The sequence below is a fragment of the Phalacrocorax carbo genome, chromosome 2 (genome assembly GCF_963921805.1).
Source record: "Phalacrocorax carbo chromosome 2, bPhaCar2.1, whole genome shotgun sequence".
Lineage (NCBI taxonomy): Eukaryota > Metazoa > Chordata > Aves > Suliformes > Phalacrocoracidae > Phalacrocorax > Phalacrocorax carbo.
This window is the reverse complement of record NC_087514.1, coordinates 84,355,475-84,368,190: the sequence shown is the minus strand read 5'-3', so window position 1 is coordinate 84,368,190 and position 12,716 is coordinate 84,355,475. Positions and strand designations below refer to the sequence as shown.

The 12,716-nt window shown below is 37.1% G+C and overlaps 1 protein-coding gene across 1 annotated transcript in view; it reads left to right on the top strand.

Moving 5' to 3' along the window:
• The window catches only part of CDH18 (cadherin 18), a 206,140-nt gene that overhangs the window by 45,460 nt on the left and 147,964 nt on the right, over positions 1 to 12,716 (top strand). The window contains exon 3 of the mRNA XM_064443422.1: positions 12,146 to 12,440. Within this exon, the coding sequence (XP_064299492.1) occupies positions 12,146 to 12,440 (295 nt within the window). The remainder of the gene's footprint in view (positions 1 to 12,145; positions 12,441 to 12,716) is intronic.

Genomic DNA, 12,716 nt, shown 5'->3' with positions numbered 1-12,716 from the left:
ATAGTTCTCAGCTAGGTTTTTTATTTTGCTAAATTCAAGATAATTCTGTGGTCAGGATATATCTATCCTGGAGACAAATGAAAACAAGTTCAAGTATCAAACATGTGACTTTACAATGGACAGCAAAGAACATATATATTTTTTCAGTGAGAAATTTAGAACTTTGAGGAGAAGGTTTTATTTAATTTTTAAAGTTCCTTATATCTGAAGCTACATAAGATGAATTCTTCAGCACGCTTTCCATGTTTTTTAACATATTGGAGAATTTTAATGTAAAAATGATTGTTCAGAATTATTAGAATATCAAATGTTAGACAATTTTACATCACAATTTTACATCATCTGCAGATACCTAATTCATGGACATAGATTCTTCTTGTGTATCCTGTTACACAGAAATATACCACAGCTGCTTTTAGAAACAGACATTTCATGGATTCAGTGCAGGAACAACTAAGCATATTTGGAATCTAAATGTAGGTTTCTGGAAATTTGGAAGGCTTGGTCTTTTTGGTTGCCATTTCAGAAGTTTAGCATCGTTTCTTTTCCTCATTATTAGAATGTGTGTTGTCAGTCACAATGAGGAATAGTTGTTGTCCATGAAAGGATGGAAATGCTCTGTACTGGGCTGAAAAGATATCATGCAGGACTGGCAATTACACTGTCAGGTGGAAAAAATAGCAAAAGATTATATGTTACACAAGGTCTCTGTAGGAATGCTGTTAACTCAAAATGCCAGTCAGTCATAAAATGTGATATAAAATTGGTTTGTAAACATTTTCAGAACTTGTGTTTTACTTGTCCAGAAGTTGTACTGAACCAAATGTAAATAATGAGGGGTTTACTCTGCCTTACAATCAAAGCCTTGCAGTGGTGGCAGTACAGATATTTATGGACAGATGGGGGTCATGATGACTCTAGGAAGAATACAGAAGCAGTAGCATACTACCCCTTTGAAAAAAACTGTGCTCATTGGTAAGAATTACCTGATAAAAAACCCTTGAGCTCAGGAGCTCTACTACGTCTTGATAATCCATGTGTTCAGTATGGAAATACACAAAAAAGACTCCTGAAATCCCACAGTTTACATCCGTAGGAGATCCAGAAAGCTTTTGTAACAGTTCATAAAAAGCGTGCTAAAGGTAAGGATGGTTGTTTACATTCCCATTCACTGGGGGTGATATGTTCCCATTTCTTTATTTCTACTTGTAAAAGCATAGCCATCACTGTAACAGTCGCGACCACTTCGTCACTTTTTTATTGCAGTCATTGCATGACTTATATCTGCAGAGGGGGCTGGTGATAAGCTTCTGCTGTGAACGTGGATCTTCTGACTTACCCAACAAAGATGTCGAAAGTAGGATAGTTGGCATTCTCCACTGTCAACGGGCTTTGAGGCACTAGTGACCCTTTAAAGAAATTTGTGGAAATATCTCATCACGATGATGCGGGGCTGTTTTCCTGTGTCATGTAGTACTTTCTGCTTCTAGCGAACAGCAAGAATACTCACATAGGAAGAAGAAAAGTGTCTGTGGTGGTAGGAAAAAATCATATTCTCTTCTAAGGGAGATATAGAAGAAGAGTGATCACTTGTGAGATATGTAATAGAAAACCTATACAGAATCAATTTTTTACAAATCTAAATGTCACCCAACAAGACAAGCTGCAGGCCACATGAAAGAGATGAAATGGCATTCCAGATGCACAACCGAAAACATGCCTTTAAATATTAAATACTGTAGAAGCAGTGAATCAGTACCCTGTTAAATTAATATTCTGATATTCAATAATGTCATACCACTTTCTAATATTTAAAAAGTATAGAACAGAGAACTCTTAACAAATAAAATGACCAAAAAAAAAAAGTCAATGATGAAAACAGGCATTTGTTTTACCTGGAAAAGTGCATTAACATGAGTTGATAAGGAGCTCACAAAAATACAGAGATTAAATCCTTTTGAAACAATGATCTCTGCAGTCCTTGACAATGCGTGGTAGTGAGTTCTTTTCAGTTTCTTCAGAATGAAACAACTTTTTCACCTGAAATAGAAGCCATTGGACAGTAGCTAACCTGTTTTCTTTCCACAGTCTTAGAAATTTCTCAGCAAATTAGCTTCAAAGACATAAAAATCAAAAATGTGTGAAAGATTTTTGGAAGGATGGGATAAAAGGAAGCTGATAAATTAATTATCTCTCCTTGAACTTTTCCACATAAAGTTTTTTTCCTAATCAAACTCTGTAATTGAGTAAGTAAGCAAGTCCCCAACATAAAATTTTCTCTTGTTCATTTTGCATGGCTCACATATACTACATCAGAAAATCGCACATTTATTTTTATCTTCACCATATTATTTAGGAAGAGCAAAGGAGAAAGAAGTAATTTAGAATATCACATGGGTACACTGCAGAGTTGTTTTACCAGAACTTAAAAATTAATATATTGTCTTAAGATCTTTCATAAAGTTGACAGTATTTGCTGTAGCACTGTCAGGCAAACAAGCAAACAAGCAAATAAATCATACTTTCCATAAGAGTTTGAGTACTATTACACTTACAGCTCTGTGTTCCAGTGAGCTATTTCTGTTATTCCTGTTAATATAAGGGGAAGCTATACACATGGAGGTCACACATAATGTGGAATTCATTGATCAGGGTTTTAGAGAACTAATAGTTCTTTCTAATTTGGAAAAAAACAAACAAACAAACAAAAAAAACCAGAAATAAACCTTAGGTGTGTTCCCTTTTCTCCCTCTGTACTGCAAATGGAAAGGAAAAGCAGAGTTTGATTCTGTCTTTGTGCATATAAAAAAAAATAAATGGCAATAAGAGTAACTTGACTGAGGAAGCACTAGAAATGAAGGTCAAGAGCATCTGTAGAAAGTCTGCAGAAAGCGTACGTGGAAACAGAAACTGCATTTTTACTCCATGTGGTCTCAAATGCACAATGTTTTCCAGTGAAGAATAACTTTTCACTACTTCAGTGAAATTCCAAGCCCCAAAGTCTTGCATTGCTTGGTGTTTTTAAGGAGTATATGCACTTAGCATTTTCCTGACCTTGACCTTTTAATGTCCTAAGCAAACATTCTTTCATTAGAAAATAAGTTTACTTCTCCAGATAATGCAAATTATGATATTGGTACCTATGGCTACATTTTGCATCTTTCAGGTTTAATGAATCTGTGACTATGTAGGTGAACAGTAAGGCATTTACAAACGTAGCAGTGCTTCAGTGACCTAAATAAATTAGAAGTTTGCAAGGCCTATGCCAGAGAATAGTACCATAAACTGAAGCACTTTTATTTTATGCTTGTGGCCATTTTTAGGAAAGACAAGATTTTTAGAAGTGCTTTATAGTGGCACACCACCTCTAAAGACAAATTGTCATTTAGTAACAACACAAACTGAAACAAAACCATCTTCTTCCAATGGTGATGTAATGTGGCCAGGTCTTCTAGTAACAGTGCATCATCAAGGCATTTGGATTCAAACTTAGTCAAATGTATGGTCCTTGTACCTGGATCTAGGTATCTAAATTATTACCACAATTACAGAGTTATTGATCATAAAGTGAGGTTTTGGTGACACTGATTGTGAGGAGATGCTGAAAACTGAAGACCATTCAATTTTATAAATTTGTCTGGAGAGCAGGAAATAGTTTTCTGCGAGGCTAAGTGACATATGACATCAGAGGGGAGAAAGGAGTCATATATTGCCAGAGCAGAATGCTATGAACTAATATATCATCGACCCATGCATTAATTACTTGTTCATATCCATTGAAGCCAGACTTTTGGCTATCATACAAACAAACCTGCAGAAATCTGGCCTAGATCTTCAGAATTATTTGGCTGAATACAACAACGAAGCATTAACTTAAAGTCTAACTTTCATCTCTCATAGTTTAATTTACCTTTTTTCTTTTCCCTGTTGATGATTTTTTTCTGATGGCATGGGAAAGATGAGTTTCTAAATTTTCTTAAATTCTATAGCCCTTCAGGAATAATTTTTTTATGGCTTCAGGAGTCCATTCCCTCCCACTTTCTCTGGTAACTGCATAGTTCAGCATTGTCTAATGATATCACAACTTGATAGACTGGAATCTGGTTTGGGGCTTTTAAAATCTGAGTGGTTCTCTTATTTCTGGGTAACTTTGGTAGTTCAAGTCTGTGAAACTCGGATTACTCGGCTTTGAAAGGGAAGTAATGATACTTGCCTTTTAAGGAGCCTGTGAGATCCAAAAGAATAGAAGATCTGTAACTAAGACCTTTTATGATTTTCCTTACTTAGTCAGAAGTAAGGGCGATATGATATGACAGAGTCAAGCACTTATCTTACGCTATTTTGGGGCCATTCTGCAAAAGGGTTGTGGCAGATGAGCATTTCATGGGTTAAAGGCAGAGCGCTTCCGCTCTGAAACAACTGTCCTGGCTATAGAGTAGTGCTGGGGAATAAGGAGTCTTGTTTTTGTTCTCTGTTTAAAAATAATCTTTTTTCAGATAAGACCCAAACAAAAAGTCCAACCTCATTTCAGACATGTTGTAGAGTAACGGTTCAATGAGCTGTAGTCACTTAGCCGTGGGACCTGCAAAAAAGCAATTTATATAATTATATTTTTAAAAGACTTTGGTTAGCATGGTCTACAAGGGGATGCCTGCCCAGCTCTTCAAAACCTGCAAAACAAATATTCTGTATAAATGCTTTCTTAAAAAAATAATAGTTTCTATGCCCATCATAGCTTTTGCTCAAGTAAAAGACGTCTGAAATGAAAGTGTACAACTGTAAAGAGGGTTCAGGCAAAAACTTCAGCAGAGTGGAAGTATTTTTCTTCTATATTGATTTAGACACATAGTACACTGAAAGTACAATTTTGGATTCTATTTTTCTTAAGAACATATAGTGTTCTTTGAAAACAAAACAACAGTTTTATATATAAGCGTATATTGTGTTGTTTCAGGATTCCATTTTCTATTTTTCTTGTCATTCACTGGAGTCCTCCTTTTGTACAGAGATAAAATAGAAGCTAATGGTGACCACTTGTGTCAGCTTTAGTACACCTGATGTTATTTCAGATGTAATTGCATATGCACCTGCATACTTCTGCCATTACCCAGTCTCCCCAAAAGCAGCAGCAAAGGAGAGGACTTCAGATAAGCACATCTTGCAAGAACAGGTGTTTGTATGCTGAGGTGTTATACTGTGAAGTTAACACTGTTTCAGTTGTGGTTTTTCCTGGCTGATTGCAATCCAATTATTTTGGTCGATCTCGGAAAACCCATTGAGCAGATGGGGCAATTGCAAGACTGTATTTTCTTCCTCTGTTTGACAAGGGTGTGGAACAGCTTCTCCTCAATTTGTGGACACTGCTATGGATAATACAGTTATCACCTGGGCTAATGATTCCCTCTGAGAATTCCATCAAAAGGTGTGACATTGCCCAGAGCAGTATATTTCATTAAAACATACTTTATAGCTCAGACCAAAGGAAGCAAGTCTGCAGCAAATCTGAGGACACTTTTACTGCATAGGCACAATGAGCATTTCGGTAGTATCAGCTAGACTCTGATTTTGCAGTGTGCACCATTCAGAATAATTTTATATGTGGTTTTTCCTACTACTAAATTATTGTATCATTTCTTTTAAATTACATGTTGTGTCTACATAAACATTAAAGGAAGTCAATATGATCACCGTTCTTATCAGAAAGTTTAAAATATTTTTTTTACTCAGTGTTTTAGTGATGTACTATTAATTCGTTATACATATCTACATTGTGATGTTTTTAGTGAAGCATTAAACAGTCCTGTGCAACAAAAGTAAAGTAACAAGCATACATTTTTTTTTAAACATATTCTCCTTTACTTTGCTAAAGCTCGTAGCTCATGTTGTTTGGGAATAATTTTGTCATTCCTCTAGGTCAGGCACTCGTTGACAGACTTTGCTGTGGTAGTGTTGTGCTGGGGCCCTCTTGTTGTCTGGTTAAACTGATTGGCAATGACAACAGAACTGAGAAGGGGAGGTTCTGCTGCTCTCCTTGAAAGACCTTGCTGCTCCCCAAGCAGAAGACAATATTTTATTCAAAGGACATAATCGTATTGTCACAATCAGAACTTAGATTTTGCTTTTGCAATTCTGTGCATATTTTTATTGCTTATTATTTGTCAACAATAAGTGTTAATTCTTTGCAGTTATATCAAAATAATAGCCGTTTATGTGTACCTAACCACTTTTACTCTGATTAATTGATTAGGTTAGTGCAAGAGTTCTTGATTTTTCAAATCAGCCTTGTATTTGAATTTAGCATTTTTATGGAAATCTCTTAATAATTTTTTTTTTCAACAGAACAGCACATCATTTATCCAGATCCAAGAATTTATTGGTAGTGAAAGTCATTACTAGTCCAGTTAAAATGCCACCCACACAATACACCAAGAATCCAAATTGTTCAGTTAAAGAAAATGGGGAGAAAGAGTCACACAATTAAATCACTAATAGACAACTCTTCTACTTTACTACTGCGCGTCTTATCCAGGTTTCTTTCTCGTTCTTGTGGTCGTGCCTGGTTTCCTGGTCACATCTTGTCTTCCTTAGGTAAGCGCAGGGGAGCATGGTGATAACTGTGAGTTGTTGGCATCCCACATTTCCCGCTGGCCCCTGCTTCTATACTGCCCAGTAGTTTCTGCCTATTTGTGGTCATTTACTTGACAAGTATATATGTTTCAGTGTTTGCTTTTATGATGTGGCTAAGCATTAGCTAAAACAATTAAGTAAAAGATGTATGAAGATGAAGGGTAGTAAATAAGGCCAGTAGCTAAGCAGCAGCTACCTGACCATTTGGTTTCGTGATTAGGCTTTAGCCACCTGATTGCTTTGCAGTAACTAGCAGTAACAATGCTGTATGAGCTGGGCAATAAGCCTACAATCTGTGCATTCATTTTACAGCAGTTAATATGCTGGTGCATCAAATCATAAGTGTTTAAAGACTCATCGTATCAAAATTAATATAAAAATATTAAAAAAACCCTAATTAACTGAAATGTTTGGTATACCTCTTCAAATCATACCTTTGGAAAATGTAGCCCTTCTACAGTTTCTGCAGGAATACTGAAAGAAAGTTAAACATTTGAATGGACTGATGGAAGAAAAATGTTTTAAGCCTTAGCAAAACAAGGACACCTTGGTTGCTGTTCTACAAAATCAGTCGTACACTGCTGATATAGGCTAGTTAAAGATTGAGGAACCACCACAAGTCATCCTAAATCCACCCTGTTATTAAATATGTCAAGAAGTGGGGCTCACTGGGTTGATAAAGACGACATTCCAGATATGGTCTTCAGCTATTATTTTCAGTTTCTTCCTTTCCTAAAAATTCAGAGAAATGAAGATAGGAATAATGCCCATCAGGGGATGAAAGTTAAATACTCTCTGGCAGCTTCTGGTTATGGACAGATTCAGAATATGTAATAGATATGTTCTTGTTAGGAGCATAACCAAATCAGCAGTGATAAGTAATGTTTTCAGAAGCCAGCCCATCACTTAGGATAGAAAACACATTTCCTCCAGGAATTGGTGAACTGGATGAAAGTTGGGGGTTTGGAGACATTGCTGTCAGGGAGCAGCAGAGTGGGGCAGCTCCCTGGGTCTGGGACACTGGGGGTTTCCCCAGGGCGGGTCGTGGCAGGGCCTGCCGGGAGCAGGGCAGCCAGTGGCTACCAGGGCAAACCCAGCTGGGGCATCGGGCACCCTGGGGATGGGGCCAGGCCAAGGCCAGGTGGGGACATGGTCCCTCTGTGGGCCTGGCTCAACAGGGTCCATGGCTGGGCAGGACAGGGCTGTGGGGAGCTGGAGACTGGCCCTGGTCTGGCATTGCTGGGGCAGGGCCTGGTGGCCCTGAGGGGCTGCAATGAGTTCCTGAGCCATGGGCAGGATGGGGGTAGGGAGGGCTACATGGTAGGTGCAAGCTGTATTAGTCTCTAGTGGTTAATTAGGCAAGCTATTGGTCTGCAAAGTCGTTTTTAAAATAGGGTTTGGGGTGTAAGGTGAGATTGCTTATGGAATCAAGTTGAAACAATTTAAGAAGGAAAAAAAAGCTTCTTTAAGCATCAGTTAAAAAGTTAATATCACAGATCAATAGATAATCATCAGATGAGGTGGTCTATCATAGAAAGTAAGACCTACTGAAAGACTTCTCAGTAATATTTTTATAGTCATAGTTAAAACCTCTGATGCAGAAATCAGAGAGCTGTGTTCTAATGTTTGGCATATTTCCCTTTTATTTCTTTTCAATGCTCATTACTCGTCTCAACATTATGAGTAATCATGTTTCAGTTTGTGATGCGTTTGTATTTCTTTTTAAATTAAGAGACTCCCGCAACGTTCCAACTTTCTGTCTCTGACTGTCACAGCAGGGGAAAAAACAACACCATGTTTTGTGTGTATCTAAGCTATTTATTCACATTACTACAGCGAGTGAGTGTCTTATCCTCATGTTCTTGCAGTAGCCATTGGCAAAGGTGGTGGCACCTCATTGAAATGAAATGTCCACACCCTTTCTAGGGGTCTGGGTTGAGATGACTTCCCCAGGTCACACAAGTTAGGTCTGAACTGGTGAACAGAACATGGGTTGGCTTGAGTCTGCATTGCTTAGCGGCCTCCCCCTCTCTGTCAAATTAATCTGAAAGAGAAATAGTTACAGCAGTCCCAAGTAGAGAGAGAGAGAGTTCACTATAGTCCAGCTAGATTTTTGTCCCTTGCTGTATTTCATAAATGATTGTAGGCATAGCTACAGAAACAGAGTCTCCCAAACCACGTATTTGTAGTCTAAATGGTGAATAGCATTTATTCTAATTAGAAATGCTTTTGTGGAATAAACCACCTTTTGTGGAGATGATTTCATAGTACGCAGGGAAAAGAAAGAAGTGCACCCTGCTCAGGGACATGAATCTCTCATTAATCTGTTAGGCATTGTCTTAAGCAGGGATTCCCAGGGGCTCTCTTCAGCACAACACATACTGCAAATAAATGTTAGAGAGAAGCCTTGATATTTTTCTGCTTGGGCCATTTTGTACTGAGATGGAAGTATTAAAGAAGACAAACAGCTATTTAATCTTTACAGAAAAACTGAAACACAAACCAACTGACAAAGGAAAGGCCCTTTTGTTATCCAGTAGAAGTGCTATGCAAAATCGTCCTATGTGAATTTAAAATTCAGCATTAGAAATTAAAAGGCATAAATCAAAGTGTTATATTTCAAACAATATAAGAAATATCAGGCAATAGGGAAGCAGGAACTTTTCTTAGCTTTCTCTCGTTTTCAGTTGTTGCCTTAGAACTGCAGTGTAAAAGACCCAGTTGCACATTGAAGTCTTTCAGTGTTTATTAATAGCCAGATAATATTATTCTAATGATATTCCTGTCTGCATTTTTCAACTGAAATTTGTTGGGTAACATGATGTTTAGGAGGAATAACATATAAGTGGTTGGCCATGCAATCAGCCAAGAATCTTTTGTGTATCTTAAGTTTTATTACCTGTTAGGTGCAAAAGCCCTCTGACTCAAAATGTACCTGGATTGTCTTCACTGATAACAGGTACAAACAGTTGTTTCTTCACAACAAAAAATATCCAATGTTATTAATTTTTCCAAATGATCCGTGCATCTTATGGTGAATCTCTGGTTGTGCCTTTCTGCAGTGTGGTATTGGAATGCCATGTCTCTATTGATATTTGGGTTTTTTGAAGAAAGCAAATTTATTTCTTAATTTCTACAGCAGTTCCTTATTCTGTTGATTCCTTACATATCTATGTAACCAATTTCTTAACTGGTTCATAATTTCATAATTCCAGTTATGAATACAGTGATTTTGTTGGGATCTCTGGTATACTGGAATATGCTTTTACATATACACATGCAGAATTAAAAAGAGAGAATGAGGATGGAGATTCTTTGATTTCAGTTTGGGATAGTTTTAACTTAGGTTCCTTATAGCTTCATAACCTCAGCAAATTTTTAATTTTCCTGGGCATATAAATATTCTCCTGGGTTTCTTGGGATATTTTTTTTTCCCATAAATTAGAGACAATCTTTCTGAGGCAAATGTTAACATTTGCAAACACTAACACTTGGGAATCATTTTATGAAAAAAGGAACCTGCAGCAAAAAAAAAAACCAACCCAATCAATTCTGATAGACTGTTTCTGAAAAATTGGAATACCAGCAAACCACAGTTAGAATAGCAGAATACATTGTTTTTAGGAATAAATCAGAGAACATTTTGACTTCTAGGAAGTTTGGATCCCTGGCATTTTACATTGATAAAATACAGTATTATTCTGAGGACAAGAAGGGATGTAACCAGAATTTTGCCTACTTTAAAGGAAAGGTATAAGACTGTCCTGCTGTGCTATAAAGGCAAAGCCAAGCAAACAGGCCATTCTTTCCTTCTTTCTTTCTTCCATTTTCAAAATAAAAGAAATGGGTCCACAATAGTGACCCAGTTTTGTTTTGGTTATTCAGTCAGATTTTCTTGTGGCTCAGAAAAGTATATGGTATATTGACTGAAGTTTATATGATCTGGCAATCTTAATTTTATTAGACTTTCCCCTCCCAATCCCCCCTACAGGACAAGATATAAATTATGCGTGACACCATAATTTTATAGATTTAATACACGAGATTCAAGCCCCGTATGCTTACTCCTTTTACAAATAGAAAGCTAGATAATTTTAAAGGCAAGACAAAGACCTGGCAAAACAGGTACAAGGACAGAGTGACAAAATAGGAATACCTCTGTATCTTATTATTTAAGGAAAATAAAAGATGATTTTTACCTCCAAAAGCTGTATTTTCCCTCTATTCATCCCTAAATGATTTCTGAACTGAGAATGGAAAGGAGTCTGGAAACTGACACCTTGTGTTCCATTAATTAAAAATAGTGTCTTGCATTCTGCTTCTGCTTTGCTCAGAATCTGTATAGAAATGCCACACTGCAGATATTGAGAGATAGTCAGGGCAGTGGGATAAGAATAAGAATGAGAGACTTCTTAAATTAGAAAGTTTCCCTTCTGATTTAACATCACAATATAACTGCACAATACCTGAGGCTGTTCATTTCTGCATTATCACTTTGTTCTCATTGTACACCTCAATAAATACATGCTGTTCTCAAAGTTGTTTTAAAGAAAAAAAATGACAAAGCCTCTCAATCTATCAAAAAATCACCCCTCCTTCTCAGAGAACACATGTTCTTTTTTAATCTAAACAGGCAATTCTTTAAAGTCAAGTTAGAAGCACTGAGACTTAATAGGAAGCTGTTTTATGTTATCTCTTAATACACCAGGGTGCTTAGTGACTTTTCCTTCCCCTGTCCCCCGCCCTGTGCCCCCTCCCCCACCCCAAATATAATAAGCTTTATTCTACTCAAGGAGGAGTATAATATCTGTAACATATAGTTTATATATATTTTATAGCAGTAAGTGTGTATTAGGAACAATGAACATGCTGGAAGTATCAGTCAAAGTTCATTACTTACAAATAATTTAAATACAAGCAAATTTGGTGACTTTGTAGTTAAAAACAAACAAACAAAAACCAGAGAAAATTGCTGTGTTTGGTTGAGGGATAGAGTAATCGCGGACAGACAACTGTCACTGCCACAGTATGCAGTTTTCTTTTGCAGTAAATGATGCTGTCCTTGGGGCCACAGAAGATAAAATAGGTGGTGGGGCTGAACTACAGTCATTGAAACAAACAGACCTCAGTGTGACTGCTTCAGGCGTAGTGCTTAAGGCAGAGTTTCTAGCAGCGAGTGCTGTAAGATAACTACTAGAAGGACTAAAACCAAACCAAAATAAAATTTAAAACTCCCCACTTACAAGAATATTCTTGACTTAGGGAATGTTTCTAGAATGGATGTAGAACCCAAGAAATCCCAGCTTAAAAAATGAACTATGCTGGGTGGAAATGACCCCGAACAAAATTATTGACTTACCAGAGCTAGCACATGAGGAATTACGGCAAGAGGTGGGAAGGTTAAAAATCAAGTGTAACAGTGCTAACAGTAATATTATAGTTTTTATATCTTATGTGCAATAACCTTTTATGAAATTTAATGTCATTTTATATGATTTTATGTGTATATATTCTACAGCTGCACTCCAATTCCGACAAAGGTGATGGATCAGTCAAATATATTCTTACTGGAGAAGGGGCGGGGACAATATTTATTATTGATGACACGACTGGAGACATCCATTCAACCAAAAGCCTAGATCGGGAGCAGAAGACACACTATGTGCTTCATGCCCAAGCTATCGATAGACGGACAAACAAGCCACTCGAGCCTGAATCTGAATTTATTATCAAAGTTCAGGATATCAACGACAATGCACCAAAATTTACAGATGGACCATACATTGTTACTGTGCCAGAGATGTCTGAAATGGGTAAGGAAAACCAATCGTTCTATTCAACAATCTTTTAACAAGTGAAAATGCCACATACTGTTTGACAAAGTTATGGCTCATTATTGTATTGTTGATTGTATGTAAAAGACATTGCAGCTGAGAAGAGATGATAAGAAGATATCAAGTGCAGCCTGGTATGCTACTTGGTACATTCATATTAAGAAAACAGTACGCACACACACAGACACACACGTTGACTGTAGAGGAAAGTCACTCATATTCTTGAATGCTTTAACAGACATTCCTGGGCAAATG